General features: G+C 28.1%; 1 protein-coding gene across 1 annotated transcript; it reads left to right on the forward strand.

The window, feature by feature from the left end:
* Positions 1-14523: 14523 nt before the first annotated feature.
* LOC128387339 (innexin shaking-B-like) lies at positions 14524-16803 on the forward strand. The gene has a single exon (XM_053346516.1). It carries the CDS (start codon positions 15339-15341, stop codon positions 16449-16451), a length of 1113 nt encoding a protein of 370 aa, XP_053202491.1. The 5' UTR covers positions 14524-15338; the 3' UTR covers positions 16452-16803.
* Positions 16804-18601: the final 1798 nt, after the last annotated feature.

Raw genomic sequence — 18601 nt, forward strand, 5'->3', positions numbered from 1 at the left:
TCTGAGGAAATGTGAGAATTTTGACACGCATAAACTACTGCTGCACATTCTTTTCTGTAACACGATAAGAATATTGATGTTTCGCCAATTTAGATCCAAAGAAATAAATTGGATTCCAAGTATCATTTTCATCTTTTTGTGTTAACACACCACCAATTGCGACTGCTGATGCATCCACTAGTAATCTTGTTTCTCTCTCCGGATAGAAATGAGATAACATACAACGTTTAGTTAACTCTGATTTCAATTTATTCCAAGCTTCCAGTGATTTACCTTCTACGTGAATTGGCGCAGATTTATATTGCTTTTTCACTAGATCTTGTAAAGGTGCTGCTATTATCGAATAGTCTTTGATGAATCTTGAGAAATAGTTAAAAAGTCCGAGATGAGATCGGATCTGAGCTTGAGAAGTAGGAGGATTAAGGGCCTTAATCCTCGCTACTTTCTTCGGATCTGGTCGAACAGTTTTTCCTGAGACTAAATGTCCAAGACAAACAAATTCTGTTACTCCTGCTTTTAATTTTTCCACTCGATTTTTAAATCCATAGACGGAAAGTGCGTTAATTACTTTTCTTGTATTATCACACAATTGATCAATTGTTTTTCCATATATCACGATGTCGTCAAAATATCCAAAACAACATGTATATCTCAATTCACCCAAGATCTTGCATATAACTTCCACGAAATATGAAGGTGCGTCTGCTAAACCCATTGGCAAACGTTTGTATCGATAGCATCCATCTTCAGTTACAAAACTCGTTTTGTCTCTTTCTTCTTCAGGTATTTCTAATTGGTAATAGCCTTGAGCTAAATCCAATGTTGTGAAATAATTGTTTCCTTTCAATTGATTGATAGCATCATCAATGTTTGGAACTGGAAATTGTCTTTTGTTTACCATTTTATTTAAATCGATGTACGAAGTGACCATCCTCCAGGTACCATCGGGTTTGGGGACTACGAAGGCTGGAGCACCTCCACCCATATCGGAGTCCTCAATAATACCATTCTCTTTGAATTCTTTAATTATTTTTCTAATTTCGGTTTTCATCTTCTCGCTTGAACGAAAAGGTTTTGATTTTGGAATCTCTTTGTTACCAATATCGATTTTAAATTTTGTGACAGAGGCTGGAACACATCCAATGTCGAATTTATGTTTCGAAAATGAATTTGATGATTCGATTAACACTCGATAAATTTTTCTTTTATCTTCTTCACTCAATTCAGGATTAATTTGAGTCCATAATTTTTGTCTAATATCGGGAACAAATTCTGGAAGATCGATTGAAGTTTCTTTAAACTCTTCCACCAGATTAATCATTTTATCTTTTTCTTCTGGATATTCAGTTTCCACAAATTTCACTGTGTTTATCCTGAAGACTCTTTCTTCAAGTAAACTTTCATTTGATGATTGAGGTAAATAGAAAACTTTGGACATGTCAGCTTTCTCCATACCAATTGACAATTAACCTTCGAAATCATTTCGATTCGGTTGTTGGATAATTAATTCATAATTTTGATTATTGTTGAACTGTAATAGTTGATACGGTTTCTTTGGCCCATTTGCCTTGATAATAAGTTCTGTGTACTTTATGATATTTTCACCAATGATAATATCATTCGATAGATCCTTTATCACATAAGCGGCCATTATCGTAGATTCATTCCCTTTATAAACTTGTAACGGGATAAAAGCATCACATTGAACAGGAGAAGAATCAATTGCTTGAAACTTGAGACTGAAAGGATAAGCTGGAAATCCCAATTTACTTGCGATATCGAAATTAATTAGAGTCGTACAAGCTCCGGTATCAATGAGACCCCTTATCGTTGTTACCTGGTTGTTCAGTACCCTGATATCGATCATTGGATGACGTCCGTCATCCGATGATCTTGTAGCACTGAACAACTTCGCTACTCCCATAGTATTTTTATCATTTTCATCGTTAACTTGATCATCATAATTAGCATAACTCACGTTATTTTGCCTTTGGTTAGTTGATTGATTCTGATTTGGATAGTTTCGTTGTTGTTGATTGTTGGTTTGTTGGATTTGATTGTTGACTTGATTTGGATTAGAACTTTGTTCTTGTTTATTCGGAACCTTTTGTCCCTCTTCTTCCATTCGTTTCCAACAATTTGATTCATTGTGACCATTTTTATTGCACCTTGGACAGTATTTAACATAACCATTTGAACTTTGGGGTCTTGGTTGATAACCTTGATTACCTTTTGGTTGATAACCTTGATTACTTCCCCAAGGTCTTGACCCTTTATAATTTGGTGATATTGGTCGTTGTTGTTGATTTTGCCCTTGAGTTCGTGACTCATTGACATTTGTACTTTTATTCAAATTTTTCACTTTCTGCCAATACCCAATTATTTTGCTTTTCAACGCTTCTAAATCCATCACAATCTTTTCTGGAATGACTTCGTTTTGAAGATCAATTGGAAGTGTTGTAGCTAATAAAAGCGATTTCACTTTATCATCCACATTCGGATAGACGATTTTTGTTGCACTTTCAAATTTCTTGAAAAATTCCATAGGATTTTCAGTTAACATGTATTTCTTTTGGAGAATAACATACAAAGCTTCAGTCACATCCGAAGTTGATATTGTTGATCCTCGAACTGCTTCTTTCCATTCATTATAAGATAAAAATGGAGATTTTTGTCTTAGCGACTCAGCCACTCTTCTCGGTTCACCTTGTAGTAATACTGTTGTATATTCAATCCACGATTCTTTTGTTGGGTCTAAAATTCTCAAATCATATTCAACTGCTTCAAGAAATTCAGAAAACGTACAGTTTCTTGACGGGAATTCTCTCTTATTTAAACGATCACGAGCCAACATCGCTGCCATTGATAATTTGTTTTCCTTTTCGTTGTTGGGTCTGAAATTCATTCTTGAAAATCGATCCATTGTAGAGAATTGATTTGCCAACATTGTTGCTTGAGGTAAACTTATTTCAAGATCCATGAATTGATCTCTTGTATATAAGCTTAAAGATTCAATAGCTGTTACCTTTGCTTCAATTAACCTTGTTAACGTTTCAAAGGTATAACCATCTCTTCTTAACTTTATTCCATCCTGCCACTTTATTGGAACATCTCTCTTTATATCGATCTGATCGGGAATATCGGCGTTTTCGTATAAATATTGAACAACATGAGCTTCGATTAACTCTTGTCCCAACATCTCATTCGTTTTACTATTCACTTTGATGATTCCCCATTCATTTGCTGCTGTAACTAATTGCTCGCGATTGAGTCCCTCAATCGCGGCTTTTAGCCTTTGAGACGACGATGAGCTACCTTCACTGGCTTGCATTTTAATACAATGAATTTTGTAGTTGATTAACAATTGCTTTTTATTTCTTTAAATTGATGAGTAATGTTCAAACTTGTGACTTGTAAAGATGATGTAGATTTTGATGATTAATAGTTGGTTTATACTTGTGACTTTAAAGTTGACTTTGATTTCTTATGAATGAGAGTCTGTTATTTGGCTTTTTTTTTGTGATTTTGAAAACGTGGTTTCAGAAAATTCAATTGGAAATATAAAACTGATAAAGGTTTATATTTATTTGGGTTTGGTTGATTCTTCCTAAATTCACCTTCCAAACCCACCAATACATATACAGCTTTATTGTCTAAGACACGTGCACCTGAGATAGAGTAACTCTATCTCTCAATTGAAGTTATAGGATAAAGTAACTTTATCCTAACCTTTGTTATTGCTGGTTGATGAAGGTCAAAAGGTTTGGATGAAGTAACTTCATCCAATCCAAAACTGAACTCAATCTTCAGCACCGCCTGATCACTGCGACAAAATAACACTTCACTGAAACACGAGGCATCTCCACCATTTGTAAGGACAACATTGACAATAGATCGAATCAGTTTTGAAATGTAGATTTTAATAAACGAAAGGTAATTATTTCAAAAGGTACACAAAAGCTTAATGATTATTGGATAGGATTAGAGGTTAGTAAAGGTTGAATCAAAAGTAATTAAGGTGATTAGTGAAACATAATTGAAGTACAAAGGGTAATTGTATATTAAAGGGTAACTCGGAAGTGGATTGAGTTGTCAATCCAATTCACCCTTAATATATACAAGAGTTTACGTAAAAATGATTACAAAGGTGTCGCTGTGTTCTAAGCGCGTATATTTAAAGATAATTACAACACAAATAAAGCCTAATCCCTTAACAATAATAATCAAAGTTAATTGTTGTGAATTAAAATTGATTCCCATGTGTAACTTTTTATTAATTTCCGAATCTTAATCATCTTTATGTTATTTTTAACTTAATCATGATTTTTGATTGTAATGATAAATGTAATGATCAGTTGATTGTTTAATCCAGCAAATCAATGAATTAATCAATTATTATTAACAATTCACGATCTTTTTTAAATAACAATTTAAATTTATCAGCATCAAATTGATTCCCAATAGTTTGTGATTGTTTCATTATAAACAACAATCTAATTGGTGATCATAATTGATTTATAAATAATTAATGTGATCAAATCTTGTCCCAATAATTGATTGTCGTTCAATCCCTTCAAATGATTAACTTAATTGTTCACATAATAAAACATTGAAATCGTGAATAAAAAGACAGACAATTTACCGGAAATTAAATTGTTAACCAAAATCAAATCGTTGAAAGTGATTAGACTTCAACAATTTAAATCGTTTTCATTATTAATAAACTGATAAGTTAATCAACTTTGACTTTGCATATTAATCGTGATTAATTAACATGAACAACTTCTTAATACTAAATAACAATTGTAATGATCAGTAATCAGAAAACGACTAAAATTACAATTAACTTATCAATATTAATCAATCAGAACGTTGATAAAGTTTTAAAAAAGTTTGAGACACAATATGAAACGATTAACTGAATCAGTTATTAACAATTTAATCACAATCAATGATGTGAATATTGTTCATTATGATGAGTCTCACTTAATCACAATTAAGAATCAAAATTAGATGCAGACAGAAACAAAATGAGCAAAAAAAGTTCATTTTTTTCCCATTCTGATCAAGTGAAATCAGAAACTAACCTGTTGATTCAGTTCATGATAATTGATCATTGATTAACATGGAAAGATATAATTTCTCATCATCCACTAGGTAAGGTCTTGAGACCCTTATAAGGTCATCATGATGGCCACACCTCGACTCTAATAGTAACAATCAGCAGCCATTTTGTTTTCTAACTTGATCATGATTAGGGATTAGCTTGATTACGATAATGATGAAAACGATCATGATGAGGATGAAAATTGTTGCTTCTGATGATTAGTTTAAACATTTTCCAGCCCTTTGACCGTAAATTAATTGCCGATAAATGAATCTACAATTTAACAATTTAATTGTGATCATTTAAATCATCCAACGTAAAAAAAATTCACCTTAACTTATAATCAACAATCAAACAATCATGGCAATGATTTATTTACTCTAAGCCTCTTTTGTTTATCATCATAAAGATAAAAACAAAACAAACTAGACTATTAATAGTTAATTAGTTGATTGTAAATGATTAACAAATTGTTTCCATCTAAATTTTGATCGATTATCATTTTGAAATAATTGGTTCCTCTCTGAGTCTTTCAATAGTAATAGTAGTTAGTTGATTGTCGACAGCAACAGCAAACAATTAGCGGAAAACTAAAGTCCATTAGATAATCATAATCATTTAGGATAATCAACTAATTATCAAAATTAAATTGTGATAAAAGTTTTGCTTCCTAAGCAATTAAGAGGATATTTTTATGGTCACAATTAGGTTTACCTATTGACATTTAGTTAACTAGATCTACCTTGAAGTAATTAAAAGTTTAATTTAGTTGACTGTCATTAAAGTTTTAATTGTTAATCAAAGTCGACACTTTAGCAATCAAATTTAATCATGATTAGATTGATAAACTGTTAAGACAAACAATGATACAGTTTTTAACATGAATAACAATTAATTGAATTTCGAAAGAAAAAATATTTCAACTAATTGAAATAAACAAGATTAACTGTTAACCTTAACAATTTAAGTTCAATAAACTGATCAAATACAATTACAATCAACTAAATATATTAATTTGATTATAATTATAATAATTAGATTAACAGTTAAAACTTTGAGGTCAATTCTGAGGCCAACAGCGTAAAGCATTTAACAGCATTTGATTATCTTGATTGGTGATAAAATTAAACAAATCACATTAAATTGTTGTAAATTTTTATATATAAATTACTCGAGATGATTTAACAATTTGATATAAAATTAGCACCCAATGATTATGATTAAATTTAATGATGAACTTTTAAAGTCTAACAAATTGATCAAAGGAAAACATTGATACAGTTTAATTGATAATTTAAATTGTTTGAATATTAAATCAACTTGTAAACATTAATAATAATTGAAGAGATTAAATTTAATCCTATCAGAACAATTTAATTTAATTTTCTTCAGCTTATTCTTGATGTTTAACCATCAATACTGACCAATGGTCATCTTGACACTTGAATGGTCATCAAATGTTAATCCTATTTGATTGTGTGACCTTCTTGATTTAATTTGATTGTCAATAATGATATACTTTGAGATTTACTGGATTTAATGGTTAATCAAGTTTAAATTGTTCAATATATTTTTTATTTCAAACCAATAATTTGATTTTTCCTCACCAATGATAATATAATATCATCATCATGTGGGAGTTGATGGTAATCAATTGATCAACAATTTAAATTACTTCACAAACTAGTTTATGTTTATCATCATCATCTTAACATGGTTGTTCAATTGATTTAATAACAAGTTGTTGTAAAATATTATCTTCCAAGTGAATCAGTAAATTGTTTGGATTGATGAGTTTTCTCAATCAACTGTTGAAATTTAATTTTCCTCTTGTATATTAATCAAAATAAACTTAAATTTTTTTCCTCTCTACCAATATTACATAACAACAATAACCAACAATTAACATAATCAAATACACATTCAACTTTATCATCAGTAGCAATTTAAATCAAGTATCATTAGATTTAATTGTTAAACAATCAACTTGATTGTCGATGTCGTTGTGAAAGTTCAAGTGACAATTTAACAAACAAAATATTATAACCAACCTATTTTCTGATTACAAATGAACCATTTTGATTAGCAACAATTAAAAAAAACTGATTGATTATATAATCATTATGATCTAGATGACAATTTTTTAATTAGGTTAATAGTTTACAATTTGTAAATTGTTGCCTGTTTACACCCAGAAAAATGTTCATTGAGAAAAAGTGAAATTAAGGAAAGTGATCACTTTGATTGTGATTAAACTGATGATGATGATGATTAAGGTGAGGCTGATGATGATTATGATGAGTAGATTGAATATTTAAATTGATTGTTTCAATTTGATTAAATTGATTCCTTAATTTTTGTTTTGCCGATCTTCACTTTATCAAATTAAGATTGATCTTTAACTGTTTCCATTGATCATGATTAAGATGATCAAAAACTTGACTATTAACAAATTGATTCACTCTCATTTACCTTAATTGTTGTTACCAATTTAACTAAAAATTGATTTTTCTAAATATTGATAATCAATTAATAGTCAACTAATGGATATTAATATTAGTTATAAAACTTTTTTTGACTTTCGCTGTTGATGAAAAACATTTTAATCACGATTAGTTAATTAAAGTTTACAATTAAGGTAAGAAAATGATGATTATTACAATTTAATTGATAACATTAATAATCATATATATAAATTTATCAATAATTAATTGTGATAATAATAAGATTTATATAATTTCTTGAAGGCGTTGGTTCATTTTTTTATCATTAACTTTCCGATTTGCTCTTGATTACAGAATTTGCTTTTTTTTTAATTGTAAACAATTAAACGGAATAAACAATTTAAGATAATGCTAAAAATAATATTAATTGTTAGCCTGATGGAAATTAATTAATCAATAACAATTGATTTACATTCAAAGTATCCAACGTAATTGGTTTAGCTAATTAACATGAATCTTTTCGTAATCATTAATGATTGATTGTATTGAATTGCTAATTGTTAATTGTTGATTAACTTTGGTAAATTGCTCTAAATGGTTTGTAATGTTTAGCAAACAAAAAGTGTAATCAATTTTTTTTTCCTGATTCTCACAATTGTTGTTGATAAAGTGAGTTGATTTGGTTTGTTAATATGAAACTGTGAAGATGAGTTATGATTAACAGATTATCATGATTAAGTTAATTGTTCATGATAAATGATTCCGAATGTAAAAGTAACAATATTCCCAAACAAACTTGGAGATTCAAACATACATGAAAGAGAGAGAGAGAGAGAGAGTCAGAATTATATCAATTTCTTACAGAATATAATTTCGTTTCGATTCAGAAACGACCACCAATCATGGAAGTTCTGATTACAGGGTGATTCTTTAAAGTTCTTTGCTTGATTTGTACCAATTATCCAGTTGATGGTTATGAGTTATTCTTCAGAAATGAACATTATCTCTCTCGTTTTATTCATTAAACTTTTGGCGAAAAGTTGATAACAATATCAATCGGCCAAAGTTGAAAGGTGAGTTATTAGTTATATTGGATACGAATGCTCAAGAAAATCTGAACGATTCTTTTTTCATCATTTCAATGGATAATTATGAATATTATTATTAGTTCTGTTATCAAATAGTGTAAAGAAATATATTCAACATAACTGTCAACCATTTGTTGTTCATATTTGTCAATCTCATGTCATGTAAACTTACAGTTCAATTAACTGAACTGAATTTCTGTCTAGAAATAAGTAGATTGCAAATTGATGAAAAGCCAAATGAAAACAAGATGAAAAGTTTATTGTTATCACATCAATTTACTTGTGACAATTAACTTATCAAATAGGATGATTACTATTCAAATTAGATTGTATTATTAGTACTAATTAGCTTAATTGGTGCCTAAATAATCAAGGCCAAGGTTGAGGCCTATTCTCACGTCCTGAAAATTCAACGTGAGAAACAAACGGAAGATGAAATAAAGATGAAGACCAGAATGATTTTATGATGATTAGGATGAAAAGGTGATGAAGATAATTATCATCATGTAAATAATAATCATCACCATCATCATGATCCATCTTTGATTATCATTGAAGTTTTAAAATTCAGGTAAATCTGATTGATCTCAGTTTTCTTGTTGATCAAAATTTTTTTTCAACTTCTAGTGTTTATTTATGTTTTCATGATTGTATTGATTAATTTGATTGTTACCCTTGATTATAATAATTCATATCAATCAATTGGTTTAAGGTGTCAGTGATAATCATGTTAATCACACGTTAATCTAAGTGCAATAATCAACTGATTTACAGGATGAAAAGGTTGATAATCAAGTTGATTGATCCAAAAGATTTGTATTGATGAGGAAATTGAAATAAACTTGAATTTTCATCATTCCTATCAGTTAATTGAGTTAGTTATCAACCTGTTGATTAAATTGATGATGATCAAACAGAGACAAATTAAATTGTCGACTTGAGGGTTTCAAATGATTAACAATTTACCGTTAATGGTTAATTCATAAATTGTTGCTTCAAGTTTTGAGATTTTTGTTGTTTTTTACCATTTGATTGATGTTGATAATTATCAGTTAATCATTACTGGTTTAAATTATTTGATTCAAGCTAATTATTATAATCTTCATCTTCATCTTCATCTTCATCATTACTATGTTAATCATCACCGTATAGATTATAAATTCAAAATGGATTAATAATAATCAGGATCAATAATCTTAATCATAATCATTATTTAAAGGTTGGGGATTCATGTTTTATTTTCCGGGAAGTTTAATGTTACCTTGATTAAGTTTTATGATTAAAGTTAATCACAAACTTGTGAGAATCAAAATAATACGTTTGGTGACACACAATTAATCAGCTGATTAACTGGTTAATCCTTTACAATTGTCTGATTACTATTATTTTGATTGTGAAATCAAAGGTATTGATATAATAATCAATGGCACCAAGAATTGGGGTTAACTAATTACGATGAAATAATCAGAATCAGAATTTAAATTGACAATGATTAACAACTACAATTGGTGATTTGTACTTTCCTGTCCAATTCAAACAATTAACTCAATCACCTAGGAGTTGATTGAGTTAATTGTCCAATTTTTGTTTCCCTCTCTGACCCAAATCATTTTTGCCGTTGATTTAGTTTACAATCAAATTTGATTGTCACTTGTCAACTAATCAGCAATTTCCTGCTTTTAATATTTGATTAATCAGATTGTTAATATAACAGTTAATTACTAATCAACATAATCAAAATAATAAAGTTAATCATCTAATATTTACACTGTATTATTATGAAATATTAATTCAGTTATTAGTTTGTTTAATTAACTAAATTTTGAATCATGTTTACTTAATTTAAAGTGTTATAAATAGATTACAATTATTTGCATTTGATTTGAAAACAATTAAAAAAAAGTTTAATTCACCAACCAAGTCAAATATGATTAATTAATTAATTAAAACCCAACCAATGTAACTTGGCAACAACAGCAATTAACTAATCATCAGAAAAGTTTTAGCTTGAATGAATAAAACTATTATTAAACTTTTAGATAATTAATTAAACAATTTCACCCATTTGAATATTAATTAATCAAATATAGGAAAATGAAACAATTAACAAAAAATTCAACACTAAATCAAGTGAAATAGGTAATTAATTGATAGTAATTAACTAATTAATTCACTTGTTAGTTGAGCAAAAGTTTCTGTTGTTATTTATGGTAAACTTTTGATTCGATGAATTTTTTTAATTTCATCTTAATTGTTGATTCTAAATCTTATCTAATTAGGCCAGCAATTTATAAATTGTTGTGTACATCATTTAAACCAGCTTAGATTAACAACAATTAGAGTTAAATGTCTCAAGAGGATTTCCAAATGTTCAAGTGATTACGTGATTATTATTAGCAATCAAATGTTGTCAATTGTGACAATTTAACTACAATTAGCTAATGATTATTAGCTTTAAAATCAACTGCAATCATCATCATTGATCAAAATTGGATCAGCTAACCAATAGTTTAATTACAATTAACTTAGTCCAATGGTTTTGAGCTTATATAAATTTTTGAAGGTAATCATAAATTTTGATGATGATTAAAATTGATTGTTGGTTGATAAGTGACCAACTGACCTTCCGATAAAGATAATAATCATCTTAACAGTTTAATTAATCATTAATCACGATTTATATTTTATTGAGAAACGTTAAAACGTTTAATCACCCTGATTGATTATAATTACAATGATATTACAAATGTTATGTTATTATCAAACTGTTGAGATCGTTAATCAACACATACATGTATCATGTTCATCTGAACAATTAACCTTTTAACATATTGATTAGTTACAAAAATGAGCTAAATCATTCAGAATACTCAATAGCCCAATACCAGAACTTCACAATTCAACCTAATCCCTAATTCAGCCCTTGTCTTGATCGCTATAAACGCTGAAAATTAGTTACAATTGATTAATATATCGAGAGTGATATCGATTGATATTGGTGAGAAAATATCGATTTGATTATATTGAAGGAACTGAAGTTCTGAACATTTATGTTGGATGATTTGAGAAACGAATCAGAGTTTATATTAATGTTTTGGTCTAATTGTTGATCAATTTGGTATCGGTTTGCTTTTCTTTGAATGGTAACTGATTCAAATTCAATTTGATTACAAGTTGATTAACATTAGTTATCGATGCAAATTAGTCATCATATTGATCAAATCGAATCACAATTAACCCAAATCAAGTCTAATTTTTTAATTCATCAATACTATTATTTACATATTTTAGTGACAGTAATTAAAATTGATTCACTTTTAGATTTGGGTCAGTTTGTTGATTAATTTTGATGATGACCAATCCTTTTGATTGCTTTGGATGATTAAAAAAACTATTAATAATGTATATTTTTTTTTCATGTAATCAACCAACAATCAGCAAAGATAAGTACAATTAACAGTAAATTATATTGTTAATTGTGGTTCAAATGACAAAATTGATAGTTAATCAAACAACATGAAAAAAAAACAATTAACCATAAATAGTAAACAAATAAAGGTTTGGTTATTGTGATAATTTGTTTATTGTTGGTTAATTATTATTTGATTAGTAACAATTAAAGTTTTACAATTGATTATCAATCTGATTCAGTCTAAATCAGTTCAAGTAAACAATCAACGTCCAGCAATTAAATTACATCTGATTGTTAATAGTAACAGTCTATTAATAGTCTAATCAAAAATTAGCAAAATTAATTTAAATCATTTCGCGATTCCTGGGTAACAATTAAATTAAATCAATTTTCTTAAATCGTTACAATTAAATTTGATAATAGTAAATTGTAATAATATTTCCAGAAGAATTCAAATCAAAAGCAATTAACTTTGATCACGAATAAATCAGAAAATTGAACTGGTAATTAATTTAATTTTTAACCTTTTGATTTGTTTGACAATTTAAATTGTTGTTGTTCTTAAAATTTAAATTCAATTTGATCACAATTAAAAATCAAATTGAATGATCACAATTCACACAAAGATAATCAAAGTGCAAAACTTTTTAAATCGTTGATTGTGTTCAACTATTTGGATTGATTGAAATACAATCAACGGGTGATCAGTTGATTATTATTATTGAGCCAGATGATTAACGGGAAATCGTTGTTAATCATTAACTAGATTAACTGGATTAACCTGAAAATTAACGAAAAACCAAGAAAAAAATAACAAAAATTAACGAACAAGAAAAGTTGATTAGCTTGAAAAAGAAAGAAAAATTTTTCTTATTAATTAAACTTCCTTCTTAATTTATATTATTAATCATAAATAATCAAAGATTAATGAACTTGATTTAATCATCTAAGACAAATGATTAAGTTTAAAATTAAAAAAAATTTTCCTCATAATTAATAACTAATTGTTAGAACTGTAAGTTAATCATTTGAAACCGTCAATGAATTTAGATGCGATTCAACTAACTGTAAATGAAGAGACACAATTTGAATTAAAAAAGTTATTAATTAATTTTTTCTTAAACATTAATCAACTAATTGTCATAACATTCAAGCTAATCTTATCAAATTCAATCATAATTGACTGATTGTAAAAACTATTGATTAATTCATGATAAAGTTTGAAATCTTAATCAACAATTTCAATTGAAAAATCAAATTCATGTTAAATTTGACAAGAATTACAAGTTGAAACTGTTCATTGGGATTCGTTTCTGAATCTTTTCCCATGATCTTCATGGAATCACATCTATGAAAAGACCTGATAAACCACCGAAAGATGAAAATTGATTTAATTGTTGATTCGAAGATGATTAAACAATTAACTCGGAGGGTCAATTCTTCAACCAATCTGAAGGTTAAGTGTTTGTTTTGTTTTGAGATTAAAACTCTTTATGTTGATTATAATTTAATTTCACTCCTATCGATTATTAGATTATGAGATATTTTTAATAATTAATCAATCAGACAATTAACTTAAGTGTTGATGGTTATATTTGGTGGTGATAAAGTTAATCAGCAAATTTCATTTCAAATTAACTTGATTAGTTTATATTATTTTGGTCATTCCTAAGAACTGAGCAACTTTTTTGATAGTTTCAATTATTAGGATTAAATTGTTGATTCACTTTGACCAAATTAAATCAACAACTAAATTGTTGTCCAATTGATTATAACCTTAATTGTGTAAAAATATTTTCAACTTTTGTTTCTCAATTTAATTTAAATCACTGATTGTGATCAGAGATATTTAAAAATATGATGAGATTTGATGTTTACAATATGGTAAGTTGATTAATTTTAATTGCCACTAAAATGATTTAACGATTAGTCTTTGATTAATGTTTTCTAATTTGATTGGTATCATTATGAGTCAATATGAATTAACTAATTGTGATCAAATATTGCTCATTGATGATGACGATTAACAATCTAATTGAATACTACAAAACTGATCAAATAAATAGACAATTTAACCTCAATTAATTGTCAACATGAAACAATGAGAAGGTGAGAAAACAATTAATTAGTTCAGATTTAATTAGAATCATTAACCACAGTTGATTAAAATATCTAACAATTAATCAAAATAATCTGTTTTCAACCTTGTTCCTGTTGATCAAATTTAATTACAATTTAAACAGGAAGGTGAATAGACATTTAATTTAGTTAAATTGAAAACTAGAAATTAACTAACAATTAACTTTCCGGTTTTGAAAAAAATATTCATATTAAAACAGTTGATTGCAATTGATTGTGTTTCTTTGATTACTAATTGTATAGAATTAATTTCATCCATAATCAAATCAAGTTCAAACTGGATTATAGTTAACTATGTAATCTAATATTATAACTTAGTGATTAACCTATGGAGACGCCATCAACAATTAAAGTAATTGTAATTTGTTTGGTCTTGTTACTTGATTTTTATTTTTCTATTAATTATTGATTGATTACTATTAATTACTATGTACCTTGAGATGGCAGTTTTCAACAATTAAGCTTCAACAACATGATTTGTCAGTATTTTAATTGTTGATTAGTCAAGTTAATTATCATAAACCATGGAAATTGTTTTCTTTTTTACCTTATAAATCAACAACCGATTGGAGAGAGAGACTAAATTGTTTGATTTAATGGTGAAAGACAGAAAAAAAGTAAACTAAATCATTGATACAATTAAGTACAACCCATATGATGATCAATGATTACTTGAAATCTTTATCATCATCGTAACAATCAGTGAAATCATAATTATTTGTGTACATTAATTGACGAAATATGACAAAATTAACCATCATCATTAAATAAACTAACAACAACAACAATTAGAACGAGTTAATTGTGAAAATTAGTGAGAGAGAGAGAGAGTCAGAGGTGATCAACTCTCACAATCACCTAAAGACTTATTGGTTAGTTAATTAACCAAAAGTCTTTGATTAAATCATGTTGATTAATTATTCTTAACATTGTATGAATCCTCGCCTCGTTTTAATTTGATTTTTATAAATATTCTTTGTTATCATTTACTAATCATTTACTAATCATCGACACCATCATCTCCATAATTGGTTCAACTGTAAATTGTGATATCAACTCTTCTTTATGATTGTTATTGTAATTAGAATCGTTCCTATCAAGGATTAACCGGTTATCCACCGACTTCCTGGTTTGATCCATACTCGACAATGGATGGACTATTTCGAGGATTGTCCAAGTTAATCAAGATCACGCCAGTGACCAACGACGATATCGTCTTTCGACTTCATCGACAACTCACCGTTTTAATACTCTTCGCCTTTTCCATAATAGTGACCGCTCGTCAGTATATCGGTGATCCAATTGACTGTTTACCCAAAAGTGAGATTTCATCTGACCTACTGGACACTTATTGTTGGATCCATACCACGTTTAGTATTGAAAGTGCCTGGAATAAAACGATCGGAACGGAAGTTCCTTACCCGGGAATCGATAATTCCAGAGGTTCTGATCGTGTTCACCATTATTATTATCAATGGGTTTGTTTTTTTCTCTTCATTCAAGCTCTTCTTTTTTATCTTCCTCGATTCTTATGGAAATCATTTGAAAATCATCGTTTATCCTCCATCGTTATGGATCTTCATTCACCGATTTTATCTCATGATGAGAGATCGAGACAAATTAAAATCTTCATCAATTATTTCATCGCTCATCTTGGTTACAATGGGATTTTCACTTTTCAATATTATTTCTGTCAAATCCTTTGTTTCGCCAATGTGGTTGGTCAAATGTGGGCCACCGATTGGTTTCTCAATGGGGAATTCAGTACCTATGGTTGGAGGGTTTGGTTTTTCACCGACCAAACTGATCCAGGATTAAGGTTCGACCCTATGGTCAAAGTGTTTCCCACTATGACGAAATGCACCTTCTACAAATATGGTCACTCTGGTGACATAGAAAAGTTTGACACAATTTGTATTCTAATTGTCAACATACTCAATCAAAAATTATATTTTTTCCTATGGAATTGGTTTTGGTTCCTTTCGATCATAACTGGTATCTGGTTGGCCTATCGCTTGATCATCGTTTCCTGGCCTCAAGTGCGTTCCCTTGTTATTCGTGGACGGTCAAAGATGATTAAAAATGACGATGATTTGAAAATCGTTTTAAGATCAATTAGTTTTGCTGATTGGTTTGTCCTTGATTTGATTGCCACCAATGTTGATTCAATGAATTTTAAAGATATCATTAAAGAATTAGCTTTACATTTTAAACCTAAAAGACAACAATTAAATCAAAAAACAATATCAACAATTGATTAGAAGATCAAAATACAAACCAAATTAACAGCAGATAAACAATCAAATCAGATTAATCACAATCGATTAAAAAACCAAACATTGATCAGAATTGAATGAAACAAATTGACGTAACCAAAAACCAATTGAAGAAATTAAAAACAGTCTAATTATGGAGAAAATTAATTAATCACAGAAAAACAATCAATCCGTCCAAATACGAATAACAATTAACATCAACAAGTGGGCAAGCGATCAACATGATATACAATATTGTTAGTTTCGTACATGAAGTATAATTGTGTGATTACGATTAACTAACGATAATTAAAGCTAAATTAAGTGATTAGTTTGAATAGTTTTTTTATCATTGATGATTATCATTATAATACAAGAAATATTAACTGAATTAATTAATTGTTTTGATATTTGATTGTTTTGTTAAGATTTTAATCTCGAGGGATAAACTATGTTGCTCTCTAATTGAAACATTTATCATGTAATTTGATTGCTAATTGTGATTCTGATTGTTATCTCATTCAAATCAAAAATCAACTTTATTTTTAGGATTAAATGATAACAATCAACTCAAATAGGATGTTTAATCATAACAATTAAGCAATAATAAGATGATATTAATACTTATATGAAGAGAGGGAAAAACAAAACAAACTGAGACAAAAGTTTTATAACTTTTTGTTTACCATCTCTGAACAATTAACTGTAATAATAACTAAACCATAATTAGTTAAATCACAACCGTTAATTAGTTTCATGTCAATTTACCTTTTATTTAATGGATATCCAACAAAAAGACATTCAATTTGAGCCAAGAAAAGCTGATGATCATACTGACATCATGTTCACATGAGGCTCATCAGGTATTCCAATGTTATTACTCAGGAAAATATCATCGGAACCATGAAAAGTTCATATAATCGGCTCATTTTCCTGAATTTCTTGGTGAAAGTTTTCAAATACACGATTAGAGTCTAATTTAATTGTTCATCTATCTTTCAGTGGAAAGTCAATCGCTCAATCGATATTAATAGCTTACAACATATTCGAGCTGGAAATTTGTACCATTCGGATTAGCGACACTTATGATTAATCATCGATTATATAAAATTAATTTTCCATGAATATATCATGAAAAATTTTCGAAATCAATTCAATCAATCACAGTTAATTGATAAACATTGGTTTCGGGATAACAAACAATTAAAGAGATGGAAAAGTTTTTTTCTCTTGATCGTTTTTAATATCAACAAAATTTAGCAAATTTAATCAACAATCAATTGATTGTTATGAGATATATATCGTGATTGTTATTAGTTGATTATTGATATTTACAAAATGATATTTAAAAATATAATCATTTGAAAATAACATGTTTAAATAAGGTAACAATTGAATTAAATTTAGGCCAAACATGAGAAATGATTTAATAGCAATCAAAACAATTTGAATCTGATAATATTTAATTAACATCCAACAATCAGCAATTGTAAACAAACTGTTTCATTGGTGATTTATGATTAACTCAATAATTAAGACAACTTTTAGTTAGCAAGGTTTAAGAAATCAATGGTTTATATTGTATATATTAAATGAAGGTAACAATTAACACTCAACACTAATCAAAGATGTACAGTTGATTAGAAACCGTTAATTGTTATGATTTAAAAAATTAAGGGTATGAAAGATGAAGGGAAAAAAGTTTACTTTAAAAAATCAGTTAATTGTAGTGATAAAATTAAAAGTAATTAACATGTTTCAATATTGAAAAGTAAACTAAGAATTTAACTTTCCCGTTGATTAGTTGATTGATTAACTAATTGTTAACAATCAAAGGGAAATGTATATACATGTATTAATAGCTATTGATTTGATCACAATTGATGATTATCATTGCGAATCAATAAATTGTGATAATCTGTTTTTAATTGTTATCGTTATTTAGTAACTTTTAAAAAGTGTTCAATTCTCAATTTATTGATTGTTGATTTAGTTTTTCACCTTCATTAAACTCTAAACAATTTAGACAATTAAGTTGGATGATTAACTGTTAACATTGAATTAACAACATTCATCAACATGAATCATAATAATCATCAACAACAAATGTTCAACCAGATTGATTGTTGTTAAACCTAAATAATAAGATAAATAAA

Source organism: Panonychus citri, unplaced genomic scaffold, assembly GCF_014898815.1.
Source record: "Panonychus citri isolate SS breed McGregor unplaced genomic scaffold, ASM1489881v1 Contig00083, whole genome shotgun sequence".
Classification (NCBI taxonomy): Eukaryota; Metazoa; Arthropoda; class Arachnida; order Trombidiformes; family Tetranychidae; genus Panonychus; species Panonychus citri.